The sequence below is a fragment of the Columba livia genome, chromosome 1 (genome assembly GCF_036013475.1).
Source record: "Columba livia isolate bColLiv1 breed racing homer chromosome 1, bColLiv1.pat.W.v2, whole genome shotgun sequence".
In the NCBI taxonomy this organism is placed as follows: domain Eukaryota; kingdom Metazoa; phylum Chordata; class Aves; order Columbiformes; family Columbidae; genus Columba; species Columba livia.
This window is the reverse complement of record NC_088602.1, coordinates 15,685,673-15,701,494: the sequence shown is the minus strand read 5'-3', so window position 1 is coordinate 15,701,494 and position 15,822 is coordinate 15,685,673. Positions and strand designations below refer to the sequence as shown.

Sequence of the window (15,822 nt, the reverse complement as noted above, 5' to 3'; positions counted from 1 at the left end):
AATATTGATAGACACTTTTGTCAAGCTCTTGTGTCTCACACAGAAAGTTGAGAAAACTTAGTGAAATTGTGTGTCTCAGAGAAATGTATATTTGTCTGGACAGAGGATCAGAGACACAATCTAGGTGTAATAGCACTGTGGTTCTCACCACTGAAGATCAGCAGGCTGTGGGCAATTTGGAATACAGGACTTACCATCCCTTCCTTGGCTTGCTTTCGTTTCTACTGGCAGTTTAATACTCTGGTCTACATCCAAAATATTCACAGTGAAACCAGCTGGGTTAGTAGCTTTACCAAGACCCTTGAATTACTCAGAAAGCTTCTCTTTGATAATATAGGTTGTAAAGTTATAGGTGACGTGTGTGAACCAGGGAGAAATGATTTGTGCGATGAAGTTTGTACAACCGAAGATCAAGAGGATACAGCTCAGGAAAGCAGGTTACCCTAAAGTAGAGAGATCTGCTGGCAGAGCAGCAAGACCTTTGATAAAACTTTTCCTACATAATGAAGTGGATCAGATCAACACTATGAAAATAAACAATAACTTATTTTAACAAACTAAACAAAAAAAGCAATCAAAACTCTTAAAAATCCAGTATGGGCTGAATATACAGATCTAATTTGTCAGGGAAGAGTTGCAGATTTTTGACAGAAATGGAGTTTACAGCTCTTAGGGACACTTAAAACATTTATATGTGAGGAGTATTTACAGGTTCACGAAGGGAAGAAAAGAAGGAAACCATTTTGACTGAAGAGCACCTACTGGCATGTGAACACAAACCTGCAAAACAGTTGGCAAACTGGGGTCACTGAAGAGAGCTGAAACAACTTTTGAAGATAAAATATCACATTGACCTAGTCCTTCATAGAATTTGAGTCTTAATCCTTCCTTGAACATGAAATTTCTTTTAACACTTTCACTTGCCTGAAAAACACATTTCTTGCACCTTCAGCCAGTCAGCCTTTAAATATAGAAAATTAGTCTAGAAAAAAATACTAGATTCAGTTAAATATTTAATTGCATTTCCAGGCCCAGACTTAAAAAATTATGGTGCACAAGAATCCATTGTTTGAATATTAATATCTACCTTTGTAAGATGCTTCTTATACCATCCAGAGGTTATAGACGGTTATAGGCTAAACTTGTCAGTTTTTTCAGTTTGTCCAAAAGTTTCCAGAACCAAGTTATAAATAGTCCCTAGCTGATTTCCTGCAAAATTGTCAGCTGTTCTCCTATACCAGGGGAAAAGCTTTTTTCCATGTTAGCATGTGAAAATACGGCATATCCTTTCATAACTAAAGATTCTATAACATCCTTTTCAGAACAGAAAAACTTAACATTTTGGAATTTCTGAAGTAGTAACATGAAAATTATGTATGTCAGAAACAAGTAGAGTTTGCCTAGATAAAGTTTATGTTTAATTACCCTTAAATGGAAATTAATAGTTTGTGATGGAACATGATGTCAATAAAATAATCATTCTTTGAATTAAAGGATTTATTGTTGCTGATGGCAACATACCTGCATGCTGGGAGATTATGTTCTTCAAAAAAATGTTTTCTCTATACCCTCATTAATGCTCTTTTGAATATAAGGTGAGTTGTGCTATTCCAACATTGTTAGCGCACTTCACATAGTTGTTCCTTTAATAAAATATGTTCTGATAGCAAAATTATTTTTGTGCTCCTTTTCTTTGTTGCAGTTTGTAGCACATCCAAACTGCCAGCAACAACTTCTCTCCATCTGGTATGAGAATTTGTCAGGTTTACGGCAGCAGACCATGGCAGTGAAGTTCCTGGTGGTTCTTGCTGTCGCGGTGGGACTGCCGTTCCTCTCAATGGCTTACTGGATTGCTCCATGCAGTAAGGTCAGTCAGTGTAGAATCCTGTAATGACCTTTTATTAACTCCTGTATCATCTGTATATAGATTCCTGTCTGGCAAAGATGGAGCATGAGTGTTACTTACTGACATGCTTAAGTAATACTTCAGAAATGTGTTATTTTAAAGCTGAGTTAGAATGGAATGGCTGCAAGATTGCATGTTCTGGCAATTGTAATTAAGACAGGAAACTGTGTTGTATTAAATGCAGAGTATATTAAATTAAATTACAATGGTTCAGCAAGAGTTGCCTTGTAGAAATTTTACTTCAGAAACAATGATTCAAACTATTCTTCATTTTGTTGTTGCCTTAGTAGGCAGATGCAGAGGATCCTCATTTCCCATTGATTCAGAGATACACTAAGTTCAAGCGGTGGGTTGATTCCAGTTACCTCAAAGGCAATTTTATTTTTGATGATTAAAAATTAATAAATCAAAGTCACTGAAGCATGAATGCCAGAAATTAAAACAATCGTCATCAGTTTTCTAGAAATCAAAGTGAACCGTGTTGGCTTGTCAAGACAGTGTGCTAATACATATTATATTCCATGAGGTTTTTTAAAGCAGTCATGTAACATCCCCTGCATTCACTTAAAGTGCACACCTGGATTCGGATGCTACCACTGTATGCGATTTGAATGATATATAGTATAGAAAGCCTTTCCACTGAAGATGGATTACAGTCTCTGACCTCTCTGACCTTTGTTTGGAATATATTTTTTAGTCGATCACTATCCATTTTAAATGGACACCAGTGGAAAATTTCCTTTGAGAGTATGTTAGAGGGAACAAATGGGATCATATATGGATTATTCAAGAAGTTACAGTACAACATCCGTTATTTTAGCAGGTCAAATCACATACAGTGATTCCAGGGGAAGAGGAAAGTTGAAAGGACTGAGGTCTCTGTGGTTTATTTTTATTGCTCTCTGAGAGAAGAAATGTGATCCTTTTTTTGTTTTGCCATATTTTTCATTTCTTTCAGTCAGCACAATAAAAATCAGTTCTATCATTTTCAGTTTTCTATATAGTGACTATGATTTTTATGAATACTTTTTTCTAGAAACACACCTTGAGATTCAACATACTTCAGTAATTGGTTTCCAACCACAGCAGTGATTTATCTATTTGTCATTTTCCTTTTTCAAAGATTTATTGGATCTTAAAGTGATTTTGAACCATTGTACATTCTGGAAAAGCTATTTCACAGTAGGTTTTTAAAGTCGCGGTTCAAGGGACAACATCCTTTAAGGTTCCACTTCTGTTGCTATTTAGTCATCTCACCATGTGATTTATATGTTGAATGCTTTTTGTTTCATTATATTCTGCAAATGTGAAGTCTGATCCACATTTTTCACCAGTTGCCATTTCTTATGTTGTGCTTCACTCATACTTCCAAATTTGATTCTTCTGTCTTTTGAAGACAGAAATGTTCACTATTTAATTTCAGGATAGGATGGCCCGAACGCAGAACATGCTCTGTACCAACAGACTCCATCTGTGTATGAATTGATGGAATTTTCTAAATCTCTTCTCCTCCTACTGAGATAAAGTACGCATTCTTTTTCCAGGTTTGGCACTACAGGGACAGAAGTGAGAGAAAATACAGGATTTGTGACGAAAATAATAGCTTGCAGTGAAGTTATTTTGACACATTTCTTTATATTCTCATGCCATGGCTCTGAGAGAGGCAAAAATGTCTTCATCACGTTTGCAACGTCGCAGCCAGTTACCTGTATAGCTGACCAGTTTCCTCTTTAGGAAAACATTTATTTGATCTTGGACCACAGATACTGAATTGAGGGTTTCAGATCTGGAAGAAAGTTCACAAAATAAGTGGACAAAGCCCTGTTGATTTAGCAGGAATTGACTAGTGTCAGATGCCAAAAGGAATTGAGATTGCCTCTTATTTGAGTTTCAGGCAGCAATCCACATGGACGCTCTTCAAAGTTTTGTGAACAGTTTGCTCTTCATTTCTAATTCTGTGTAAATACTGACATAATTAACCCAAAACTTCTAGAATGCTATTTTATTACATGACATTACATTTTGAAAGAGTAAAAACTCTTTTCAGTTATCTCCAAGAATTTCTAATGTCTATGCTCTTCAGTTCTAATTAATATCAGAATTTAGATTTTTAGCTTTATGAGTTCATAAATAATTCAGTCAGCTCCTGGCGAAGATGAGGGATCTGAATTTGAAATTGGTTCTTCTTTCACTGTTCCCAGCCACCGCGGGTTGGCATTTCTGAAGAAGTAAATTGTTAGGTCCCTACATGCTTTCTCAAAGCATGTTCTGAGGGTTACGCGCATTCCTCTTTCTCACTGCGGTAGAAGAAAAGAAATTGAACATTGTATCCAGTATATGATGAGCTAGGAAACTGTTCTTCCTAAAAAAGTATATGCATTACCTCTTTTTGTTATCAGGCCTTTTCTCCAGACAAATACATGTGAAAGTATCCACCATAAAACTGCTGTATATCTTGTCCTAATCCAAAGCAACCTCTTCATATAAAACTCCCTCCAAAACTCTATAGCAAACCAAAGACCATAGCACAGACAATAAGAAACCAGGAAAACAAACCAACAAAAACCCATTTAAATTACAGAAAGATATTAAGAGCATTTAGAAGATCATGTCCTGGGTCTGTTCAATAGGAAGGAATTTATTATGTCAAAATACATAGTGACATTGTATTACAGAAGGACTCCAGCTTATAGAAGAGTCCAAACTTGCAAGACTATGGCCTTGTCTTTATGTGTTGCTCTTTCTTTCCCTGATTCACATTTTCTGACTTAAATGTTCTCCATAAAAAAATTTGGAATTTTGTAAGTGACATTTTAGGATTTTATTGGATCAGTATTGAATGGCAATGTCATAATACCTTCCAGCATTTATGTAATCACTTCAACTGTAGTCAGTCCTGCTTCCAGGGAGATTTTACTGTACAGGGTGTTTCAAAAAGATGGACCCAATTTGAAATCACTATATCTCTGCAACCACAAACTATCAATTGTTGTCTTAATGTTGTCCCTACAGCAGGTGGAAGAACATAGAGCATTTATAGAAAGGTTACTAAAACTTGGTAACTCATTAAACCATTTGTAAATTTTTGTGTAATTGTAAAATATTGGATCCATCTTTTTGAAGCACTCTATATAAATGTAAAAAATACTTTTCCATCTCTTTTGAAGGGCAGGAGGGGGTTCTCTGGGAATTCAGTCTTTTAAATTTTATACTTTTTGGTCAAGGCACATATTAACATTACCTCCTGCAGTATTTTTTCTTCTTTTCTGGCTCTTTCTTTCTGGCATCTATCTCCTAATCCATCTTTGTGAGCACAAGAATAATTCAGTTAAAAGGACACTGTCAAGGTACTTTATCATCTTCCAGCTCTGCTTTATTGTGTGTTGTTTATGATCGTTCCTTCCTAGCTTGAAATAAAATCTTTTCCCATGATGCTTACCCGTTCTCTTTGTAGTTCACGCAAAATAATTGCTTGTTTAAGTCTTTTCTCATGAGGCTGGTGGAATATTTTATTTAACAAAAGACAAAGTAATTTTATTGAGTGAAAAACGTAATGAATGCCATGGATTTGCAAAATAATATAAAATAGAAAGAAGATCCAATATTGTATTGTGCCTGCTAACCTTGACAGAGTTCCTTTAACAGTATCTTCTTTTTACATTTGTCTAGTTCTCTCAGTGTTAGTTGTGTTTGAGACCTTACCATCACATCCCCGGCTGCATCCTCTTATTCTTTGTTTCTGTAAAAGTTGATGGTAAAGACAGCAAAATTTTGACTTTGATAGTGAAACAAGTGTAGCAAAAATATGAATACCAATAACTTACCTTTCTGCTTTCCTTTCCCCTTTCCAGAACACAGATTGTTATGTTTCAGCTGTGACACTTTCAATGATTTCCAAGCAAATTTTGTTAGATACAGATACTGGCTTTGTGTAAAATTAGAAGTGTTTTTCTGCAGCTGCCAACTAAGTGAACAACCTAAGACTTTTACTATTAATACAGACACTCTCAAAAATATTAGTAAATAATTGCTATAAGTTCAGCCTTATGTGAGTTTGTATGGAACTTCTAGGTTTTTTAAGTGTTAAACTAAACCATTTTAAAGTTGTCATGGCAAAATTGATGGCATTTCCATTAAAGGAATTAGGAAGGAAATTAAGATACTACAGATCTATAAACATTACCTTTTAATGCCTCTTGAAGTTTTTAAAAAAGAAAATTCACTCCTGGTGATAATTTAATGCTTTTAGTAAGTGTCAAAATATTTTCTTTGTTGCTTCAGAAAAATGGCTAGCATGTAAGAAATTCAACAATTATAATAAAAATTCATATTGATTACCTATAACAGACATAGATTCCTCAAAGTAATTACAGAACTATTTCAAACTGCTGAGTTAAAAATACATAGATGGTGAATCTGATAGATTATTCCCCTGGAAACAACAAATAAGTTGGAACTTTTAAAGTTGACTGTCAGCCTGGCGCCATGGTATACAACTTTTTCCAAATATTATTTCATGTGTGTTATTGAAATATATATTTCTCTGTGTTACAGTTTTTTTTGCACATTTTTATTTTGGAAAAAGTCAGTGCAATACCCTTGTGTTTCATAACCTCTGTTGCAGCTGGGGAGGATAATGCGTGGACCATTTATGAAGTTTGTAGCACATGCAGCCTCTTTCACCATTTTTCTTGGTCTACTTGTCATGAACGCAGCTGACAGATTTGATGGCACCAAACTCCGACCTAATGAAACAACAGGCAATGTAAAACAGCTATTTAGGATGAAAACATCCTGTTTCTCGTGGATGGAGATGCTAATTATTTCTTGGGTAATAGGTAAAGTTTAATTTTTGCTTAAATTTGTCTTACTATGATTTCAGGGGAGCTGGACCAAATTTAATCTGTTGCTATTAATGTTATGTGTAAAAATTGCAACAAGGGGAATTTATTCAACTGACTGCATTCCCACATTGGCCTTGTGTTTCTCAGTGGAAATCAGTAGGACTCCCATGTGCCTAGTTAATCACAAACATTCTGGTTAAGGACTTGGGTGAAATCTGCATCATCTGAAGATGAATGAATTCAATATTATGAATATCAAAGCAAAGTGTCTACCAGTTTTCTGGGAGTTTTTTTGTTGGTTTTGGTTTGTTTGTGTGGGGTTTTTTGGTGGTTTGTTTTTTTGGGACTGTTTTTTTTTGGTTGGTTGGTTGGTGTTTTTGGGTTTTATTTTTTTGAGTCAGGCTGTGTCAGCTCCCAAGGGGAAGGTTTTCCACCTCATGGGCCCAGTGTTCTTTTGTGTCCAGTTATCTCTTTCTGCTAAGATTCTCTTATTTTGCAAGTATGCTGCAGAATTGATAGCGTACAGCTGAATGTGTTATTGACAAAAGAGAATCAGAATACAGACCCCTGAACATTCAGTGATAGATTTTTCCATCCCAAAGTAAGGATGAGATGAATATGAATATCGCTCTGAGCTGAGCCATTCAATTTGGTGGTGCAATACTATTCCACATAAGAACTTGAGCACAGATCCTCAAAAGCACTTTAGGTGTCTGATTGTTATTTACAAGTCTAATACCATTTATTACAGTAGGACTTAGATACCCAAATATATAAAAGACCTGGGTTCTGGTTGTTAGTTAAGTAGCAATATGGAAGAGTTCAATTCCAGCTAAGTAAAATCTGTTTCCATTCAAGAGCTTGTGCATTTAAAATATTTTGCTTTTGTGAGCTCTTTGTGGTTGAAGTGGGAGCCATTTGAACAGCAACTGATTCTTATAGCTTTAAAAGACATTGAGGATCTTTAGTTATTTCATGACAGAATTGTATATAAATTTATTTAATTATGTATTATGGGAATAACATGTCACTGAGATTTCCAAATATTCTATAAACATCAGTGTTTGCATCTGATAGTAAATAAGTAAATAATAATTTTCAAATTTAAAGTTTGCAAATTCATCTATTTTTATTTATTTCAGTGACATGTATTAGGTGGTTTATGAAAAACTGATTCAGTGCATACAGTTGTAGAATTCAGTTACTGTAATTAACATTATAATTGTCATGGGAAAACGATGAAAAGTTCCTGCAGACAATTCGATAAGTGCAAAAATAGTGACGTTATTACAATTCAGTTTTTAATTAACTCTCTTTAGAACCCTAGAAGTGTATTTCATTATTAAATAAATTTTATCTTGAAAGGAGAATTATTTGCTTAATAAAATAATGCCATAAACTTATACTGTGATCTTATATTTTGTTATTAGGGATAATAGTTAGGAATCAAACAGATACCTTAGTTCTGTTGAAGAAGCTTTAGGTCTAATTCTTACTTTCATGATTATTTGTCACATATATTTGCAATTTCAGTAGGACAGACTGTACCTAGGATACTGTGAAAATAAGAAAATGTGAGGTTTGCTATTAGTTCTACCACTATATGATCATGCCAGAGCATTTCTGTTCTTTTTGTCTCTCTAACAGATGGTAGTACTCACATCCCATTCTTTTCTTTGAAAGCTTTTGTAGTTGTACAGGAAAAAGTAGTATGAAAGATTGTTATTATTACTCACATGAGAAAGAAGTACTGGAATGTATATGAATTGGCAGCTTCAAGGATTTTAGGTTGTGTCCAAACTCCCACTGACTAAAGTAGTTTTGAGTTTGAATGCAACCAAGAACATTACCTGTACATAATAAAATATCGAATGAAATAGACGTGAAAGTAAAAGAACACACTGTTTTCCCTGTTCTGTCTTACACAGGCATGATATGGTCTGAATGTAAAGAAATTTGGTCTCAAGGTCCAAAAGAGTACCTTTTTGAGTTATGGAATATGCTTGATTTTGGTATGTTAGCAATCTTTGCAGCATCATTCATAGCAAGGTTTATGGCATTTTGGCATGCGTCCAGAGCCCAGAACTTCGTTGATGCAAATATGAAAGATCTGACAAGTCCAACACTGGAGCCCAACATAAAATACTACACCTATGGTGAGTTGATTGCACATGCTTAAGACTTGCTTCTTGGGCCAAAATGAATTGATTTGCTGTTTTTGTTTACTCCGATACTTTAGTTCCACAATGTTCCAATTTCCTCAAGAAATTCACGTCCCTTCTTCTCTTTCTTATCCCTGCTATTTATCACAGTTCCCTTGGCTGTGCTCATGCGTCCCTTTGGGGACTTGTAGACATTAGACACTGAAATGATCAAAGATCAAAATAACCACACTGTCACCCCACACTTTTTCAAGATTATTTTAATCCAGGTCACATCATCTGTTCAGTTACTCAGTGCTATCCCACAAACACTTTTGTTGGTGCAACTGTGAACCTGATGTACTGTAGTGCTGGGGCAGGACTAAGCAATAGGTGCAGGAACTTCTTAAACCTGCTTTGCCAACATAACCAGTGTATCTTTTATATATTTTTTGTTCGGAGACTTTTATATTATTTTAATATTTCTCAATCCACTCTCTTTACCAGCAAGAGAGAAAAATATTAATAAACTTGCTTCACATACATGAGAAGTGACTAGAAGCTATTTTGCCCAAATGAGAAAAAATTAAGCTCTGTTTACTTGTATTCGCTCTCAATACCTCCACATCTCTCTTCCATTTATTAGATATTTATCTCTAGATAGTGAATTACATCAGTTTCTATTCTATGCCTCAAATACTATTTCTGATAAGATCACATTTCTTCATTATCCAGGCTGTAGAAAAAGCAGAGCAATTAATGCATATATTCTGAAACCCATTAAATTGTAGTCTTATAAATTTTACTGGAAAATTACAAATCTCATACAAGTTTTAAAAGCAGCTTATTAAATATTAGTTTAGTTTTCAGTAACACCCACTTGAAGAATTTGCTGTTGTTTATGTTCACAGTTTCTGGGTATGACAAGCATAAGTCTTGTAACTTATTTACGCTATGCAATACTGCATCATCCAGCAAGGCAGTTTGTGTTCACATCAACCATGGGTTGTGACTCTGTTATGCACTTAAGCAGAGTTGAGCCATTTTTTCTAGTGTTTGCATGTACACTGAAGTCTGCTTGGAGAACATCTATGCATGATCATGCTAACATGGATAATATTAATAGTGAATATTTAATGCCACAGGTTTTATCATAGGGTAGCAAATATACCTTGGTGGACACCAGGATGAACATGAGCCTTAGCACAAAGAAGGCTGCACTAGACAAAGCATTGCCGGTAGTCAAGGAAGGTGATCTTTCTGCTCCACTCAACACTGATGAGCCCACGCCTGGACGACTGTGTCTAATTCTGGGCTCCTCAGTACAAGAGAGACACGGACAAAGTGGAGAGAGTCCAGCAAAGTGCCACAAAGATGATGAAGGGACTGGACCATCTCTCCTGTGAGGAAAGGCTGAGAGAGTTGGGACTGTTCAGCCTGGAGAAGGCTCAGAGGGGATCTCATCAGTGTATATAAAGACCTGAAGGGAGGATCAAAAGAGAATGGAGCCAGGTTCTTCACAGTAGTGCCCAGTGAAAGGACCACAGGCAGTGGGCTCAATCAGGAACAGAGGAGGTTCCATCTGAACATCAGGCAACACTTTTTCACTGTAAGGGTGACTGAGCACTGGCACAGGTTGCTCAGGGTGATGATGGAGTCTCCATCCTCCGTACTTGACAACTGGCTCTGGGTGACCATTCTGTAGCAGGGGGGTTGGATCAGATGACCTCCACAGGTCCCTTCCCACCTCAAACTTTCTGTGACAATACAGCTCATCTGGGAACCTGAAAGACATATGGCTATGAGCCCATAGTGAAACATCTGCCATCTTTGATTTTAGTTATCCATGAAATCTGATGTAAAGCTAACATAGGTATGTCTGGTTATGCGAAGATGCACAGTGTTTTGCCATACAGACATTTTCTCATTTGAATATAGTGGGTAGTAGCCTTTACAGTGAGGAGCTCAATAGACAAAAGAGTATACATATACCTACAAGAAACACACAGCACCCAACAAGGCAATGAATGTGTGATAACTGAGCCTCACTATGCCTAAACGCAGAGGAATTCAATACTTTGTCATGATACTTGAATAATGTCATGACAGTAAATTCCTTGAAAAATATAATTTTCTGCTCTATGTATGGACATTTTGAATAATGCTCAGCACTACTGGGTATGGGTATATTATAAAGCTGTGCAAATAACTGATTTTTTATTAAATGGTTATTTGTTAGTTAACAGCTCAAATGAGTGTTTTTCCAAATGCTAGTGATTTCTTTCATTGCAGTATAAGTTCGAGAGACTTATTGACATTTACTTACTGACATTTACAGTAAACACAGATGACAACATTCTCCTCGAATGTGGTAAACGCTTCCCAAGTTAACCTCTTCTCCTTACCTGAAGCACAACAGTGAACTGAATTTAAGCCTCCCACCTCATGGGAGAATGCCTTAATCTCCAGCTAGGAAGTGTTGGAATGTTATTGCTTTGGATTTCTCCTTCTGACACTTTTCTGTAAATATTTCTTTAAGTATAGGTTTGAACCTGAATATTCCCCTCTTCAGCTGACGGTGTTCCCTGTTCAACAGCAGTGTCACCTTCTCACATGATCCAAATATGTTTGAGTAACTCACACAAGTGGATTAGATTCAATAGAAGAGACTGATAGAAATGATGATAGAGAAGGTGATAGAAATGAGTGTTTGGTGTATGTCAGGAAAGGACCATTAGCATTCCACTATGAGTAAAAAGATGGAGTAAATAGAAAGAGTAGACAAACATTATTGTTCCCACAGTTTTGGAGTTGTGGGTGGCATTTAATGATCCCAAGTGCCCACAAAGAAACAGGTCATTTCGGATAGCTCAAACAAATCACATTTCTAATTTATTCAGTTTTCATCACCTGACCCTGTAAGTGGAATTTTTCATAAATTCTCTAATAGGTTCGGATTCAGGTCCCCAAAAGCTCCGAATTTGTTTAGCACCATTGCATTCTCTTCTCAGTTACGCTGAATGGTTCACTGTTACCAAGAAAGAGTACTTCGGTGAATAGCCTAAGGTAGACTTTGAAATACTGACCAAAATTCTTATCTTTTGTTTCTAGCCAGAATGAACTGGGACCCGTCTGATCCTCAGATCATATCTGAAGGCCTGTACGCAATTGCGGTAGTATTAAGTTTCTCCAGAATAGCCTACATCTTGCCAGCAAATGAAAGCTTTGGACCACTGCAGATATCACTTGGCAGAACTGTGAAGGACATCTTCAAGTTCATGGTGATATTTATCATGGTGTTTGTGGCTTTCATGATAGGCATGTTTAATCTCTATTCCTACTATCTGGGGGCAAAACAAAATGAAGCATTCACAACGTAAGTAAAACTGATTAAACTGTTATGATTGTGGGCTATTTTTACAGGAAGATGTTTGCTTGCATTTTATGTATTGTTTACTAGTTGTTTTATTAGGTAGGCATCTCTTAAAAATTCCTTTATCCTGAGTTAAGTAGTGATTTTCTCTCTTGCTCTGATGCTTAAAGGGTATATTTGAAATCAAAGGATGAACTCTTGATCTGAACAATACTAAGATAAACAGGAAAGGTAGGCTTGGATGGGGAGATGTAGTTGCCCTTTACATGAGAGAGCAGCAAGAATGCCTGTTCCTTTGCCTAGGGATAGACAATATGCTAGTGAGACATTATATGCCAGGATTAGAGGGCAGACCAACATAAATGACGTTGTAGTGGATGTCTGCTATGGAATGCCTGATCAAGAAGACAAAGTAGATGAGGCCTTCTTCAGACAACTGGAAGAAGCTTCACATTTGCATGCCTTGGTCCTCATGGGGATTTTTAACCACCCTGGTATCTCCTGGAGGGACAAGACAGCAGGGCACAAGCAGTCCAAGAAGTTTCAAGGAGAGCATTGACAATAACTTCCTGACAGAGGTGGTCGAGAAGCTGGTGCGGAGAGGAGCTTTGTGACACATGGCTTTTGCAAACAAGGAAGAACTTGTTGGGTGTGTAGAGGTTGGAAACAGCCTTGGGTGAAGCATGAGATGGTGGAATTCGGGTTCCTGAGAAGAGAGAACAAAACAAAGAGTGGGACTACAACCACATACTTCAGGAGACCAGACTTGGGGCTGTTCAGGGAAGAATCTTGTGGGATAAGGCCCTGAAGAGAAGGGCAATCCAGGGATGCTGGTTGATTTTCAAGAACTGACATTTCAGCGCTCAAGGCTGCTCCATCTCATTGGGCAGGAAATCAAACAAAGGCGTCATGAGGCCTGTGTGGATGAGCAAGAGTGACTGATAGGCCAGCTGCTTGTGATGCCACTCAGAAGGACCTCAACAGGCTGGAAAAATGGGCTCACGGAGACCTTGTGAAGTTCAACAGAGTGAAATGCCATGTCCTGCCCTGGGGAGGAATAACCTCTGACACGAGGACAGGCTGGGGATGACCGGCTGGAAAGCAGCTTGGCAGAAAAGGACCCGGGAGTCCTGGTGGACACCAAGTTGACTATGATCCAGCAATGCACCCTTGTGTCAAAGCAACCCAACAGCCTCTTGGGCTGGGGAGGCTTATAAAAAAACAGAAGTACATCAGACCCCTTGCACAGCACTGTACATACATCAGATGGCCTGGCAGTGCAATCTGTAATAGCCCTCCGTGCTCAGGGCTTGTTCTTGGGGTTGTTCAGTGATCTGGGGACACAGGCTGGGTCAGACCCGAGCTGGCAGGGCAGCAAACTCCCTGTGAGGATGGTCAGCACTAGCACAGCAGAGCACAGCATGGCAGCTCCCTGCAGCGCGTGGGAGCAAGGCTGGTTCCTCCATCCAGTGCTACTGTCACCTGAAGCAAGGTAATCACTACAGTGTGATACACATGGTAATCTAATCTAATCGCTCTTTTAAGATCTGCCTCTCCATAGTTTCCAGTGGCAACAACCTAAATACATTCCTTTCTTTTTTTTTTTTGAATCTGCCTGTCAAGAGTTTTTTGATATACATTTGTCATGCCTCTTATTTCTGGTTGTGATTTTAAGATAGATCACTTGAGGGGAAACTCATTCCTTTCCATGCTCTGCAGCCCTTGCCCACTTAATTTCTGTCTGTCACAATGTTCAGACTGTAGCTGTTATGAAATGTACTCAGACAGGAAGCAAACTTGGCCACAAGGAAAAAAAAAATCGCTACTTTTTTATTATTATTAGTTAACATGATAGGTAAAGTACCTAAAACTGCATCTCACAGATGGAATACTACTAACATATTATATGCAGAGAATTCACAACTAAAAATTATGAGTTTCTTAACTTTTTTTTCTTAACAATAAAATCCAAAATGTGCTTTGCAATGCTACTGTGTTTTTGGACATGGGGAACTGAGAACTCTTCACGAAAGCAAGAGAAAATACATCTTCAAAAAGGTGGAGATACTTAGGAAAAGATAACTCAGAGGTTTGGATTTATATATATAAACTGATTAAGAGGAAATACATTTTATTTATATGAACTAACCTGAAAAAAAAAAAAATAAAATCAGTATCCCTGTACCATCTCTTATTACCTTTACCCTGGATTTGTGGAATAGCGAAAACACAGCTTGGAGGATTACGGTCTGTGAGCCTCATTTTGTGAAAAATCCTGACTTGCAGTCAGATATCCTGTCTTGTTCACAGTTTTGGAATATTACTCATCCTAATGGTGAAATAATTAATACTAAATGAACTGATAGTGCAATTAAAATAAAGTATTTACAGGTTAATTATTTTTGTTATTTATATTCACATTACCAGCAAGCATGTAGCATGTAGATTAAAGTAGTTAACAGCTGAATCATTGTCATATTCTTTGGAGAATGTATATATATCTCCTAAACTCAATCAGATGGTTTTATTGTCAGTCCTAAATATTAGCAATCTTATATTATGCAGCAGCCTGTACCTATTAAATCAGATAGTCTCTTTGTTCGGCATAATCGCATTATGGTAAAGTTCTATGTAATGATAATGGAAAAATGTGTGCGCTGTGTAAAAATGGTAACTGGCACTTTATACAATAAGATTATCTAGCTTTTCTTCAGTAACATATGCATGTGTTCAATTTCCCCTTTCAGTATTGAAGAAAGTTTCAAGACATTGTTCTGGGCTATATTTGGACTCTCAGAAGTTAAATCAGTTGTCATCAATTATAACCACAAATTTATTGAAAATATTGGTTATGTCCTTTATGGAGTCTACAATGTTACCATGGTCATTGTCTTACTGAACATGCTTATCGCAATGATCAACAGTTCATTCCAGGAAATTGAGGTAAAAATTCCATTTGTGATGAAATATCACCACATTTACTGTTACAGCTAATTGCCTAAATCTCCTTGAAAATTTTCTTGTTGACATCTTATTTAAGAAAAAGAACACATAGGCTTTTGGAATATATTAGGAAAAAATATTAATTTAGCTATTAATTTATTATAAAATACCTGGAAATTACCCAGCTGTGTGTGCTTGCAGTAGTAAGAACTGCTCTGGACTAAGAAAGTGCTGTTGAACTGTGTTATGCTCCTGAAAAGGACGGGCTACGTTGTGTGACTTTATGAATCTTTCATTTGCCTCAGTTGTAGTTATTATTTCAGTAATGTCCCTCTTACTGCAAAGATGCTCTAGTTCTTTTGCCTTGACCTTGCAAGCAAGTCTATAACATGCTATTTTCTTCTTTTGTTCAAACGGTTGCTCTAGTCCTCTGCAGTGAACAAAACTTGACAAAGTAATCAGCAGGGCTACTGAAAATCAGCACAAACTTTTGCATGCCATGGAAAATAAGGGGCTAAATCATTATTACTATTTAGAAAAAAAAGGAAACAGATCTCCAAGAGTTAGGGCATCCCAATCTTTCCCCTTGCCACAAAGCAGCAGGCTCAGGTTGTT

General features: G+C 36.9%; 1 protein-coding gene across 1 annotated transcript in view; it reads left to right on the top strand.

Moving 5' to 3' along the window:
- The window catches only part of TRPC6 (transient receptor potential cation channel subfamily C member 6), a 99,976-nt gene that overhangs the window by 68,699 nt on the left and 15,455 nt on the right, over positions 1 to 15,822 (top strand). The window contains exons 4-8 of the mRNA XM_065044461.1: positions 1,703 to 1,867; positions 6,531 to 6,744; positions 8,679 to 8,906; positions 12,003 to 12,267; positions 15,012 to 15,207. Of these exons, the coding sequence (XP_064900533.1) occupies positions 1,703 to 1,867; positions 6,531 to 6,744; positions 8,679 to 8,906; positions 12,003 to 12,267; positions 15,012 to 15,207 (1,068 nt within the window). The remainder of the gene's footprint in view (positions 1 to 1,702; positions 1,868 to 6,530; positions 6,745 to 8,678; positions 8,907 to 12,002; positions 12,268 to 15,011; positions 15,208 to 15,822) is intronic.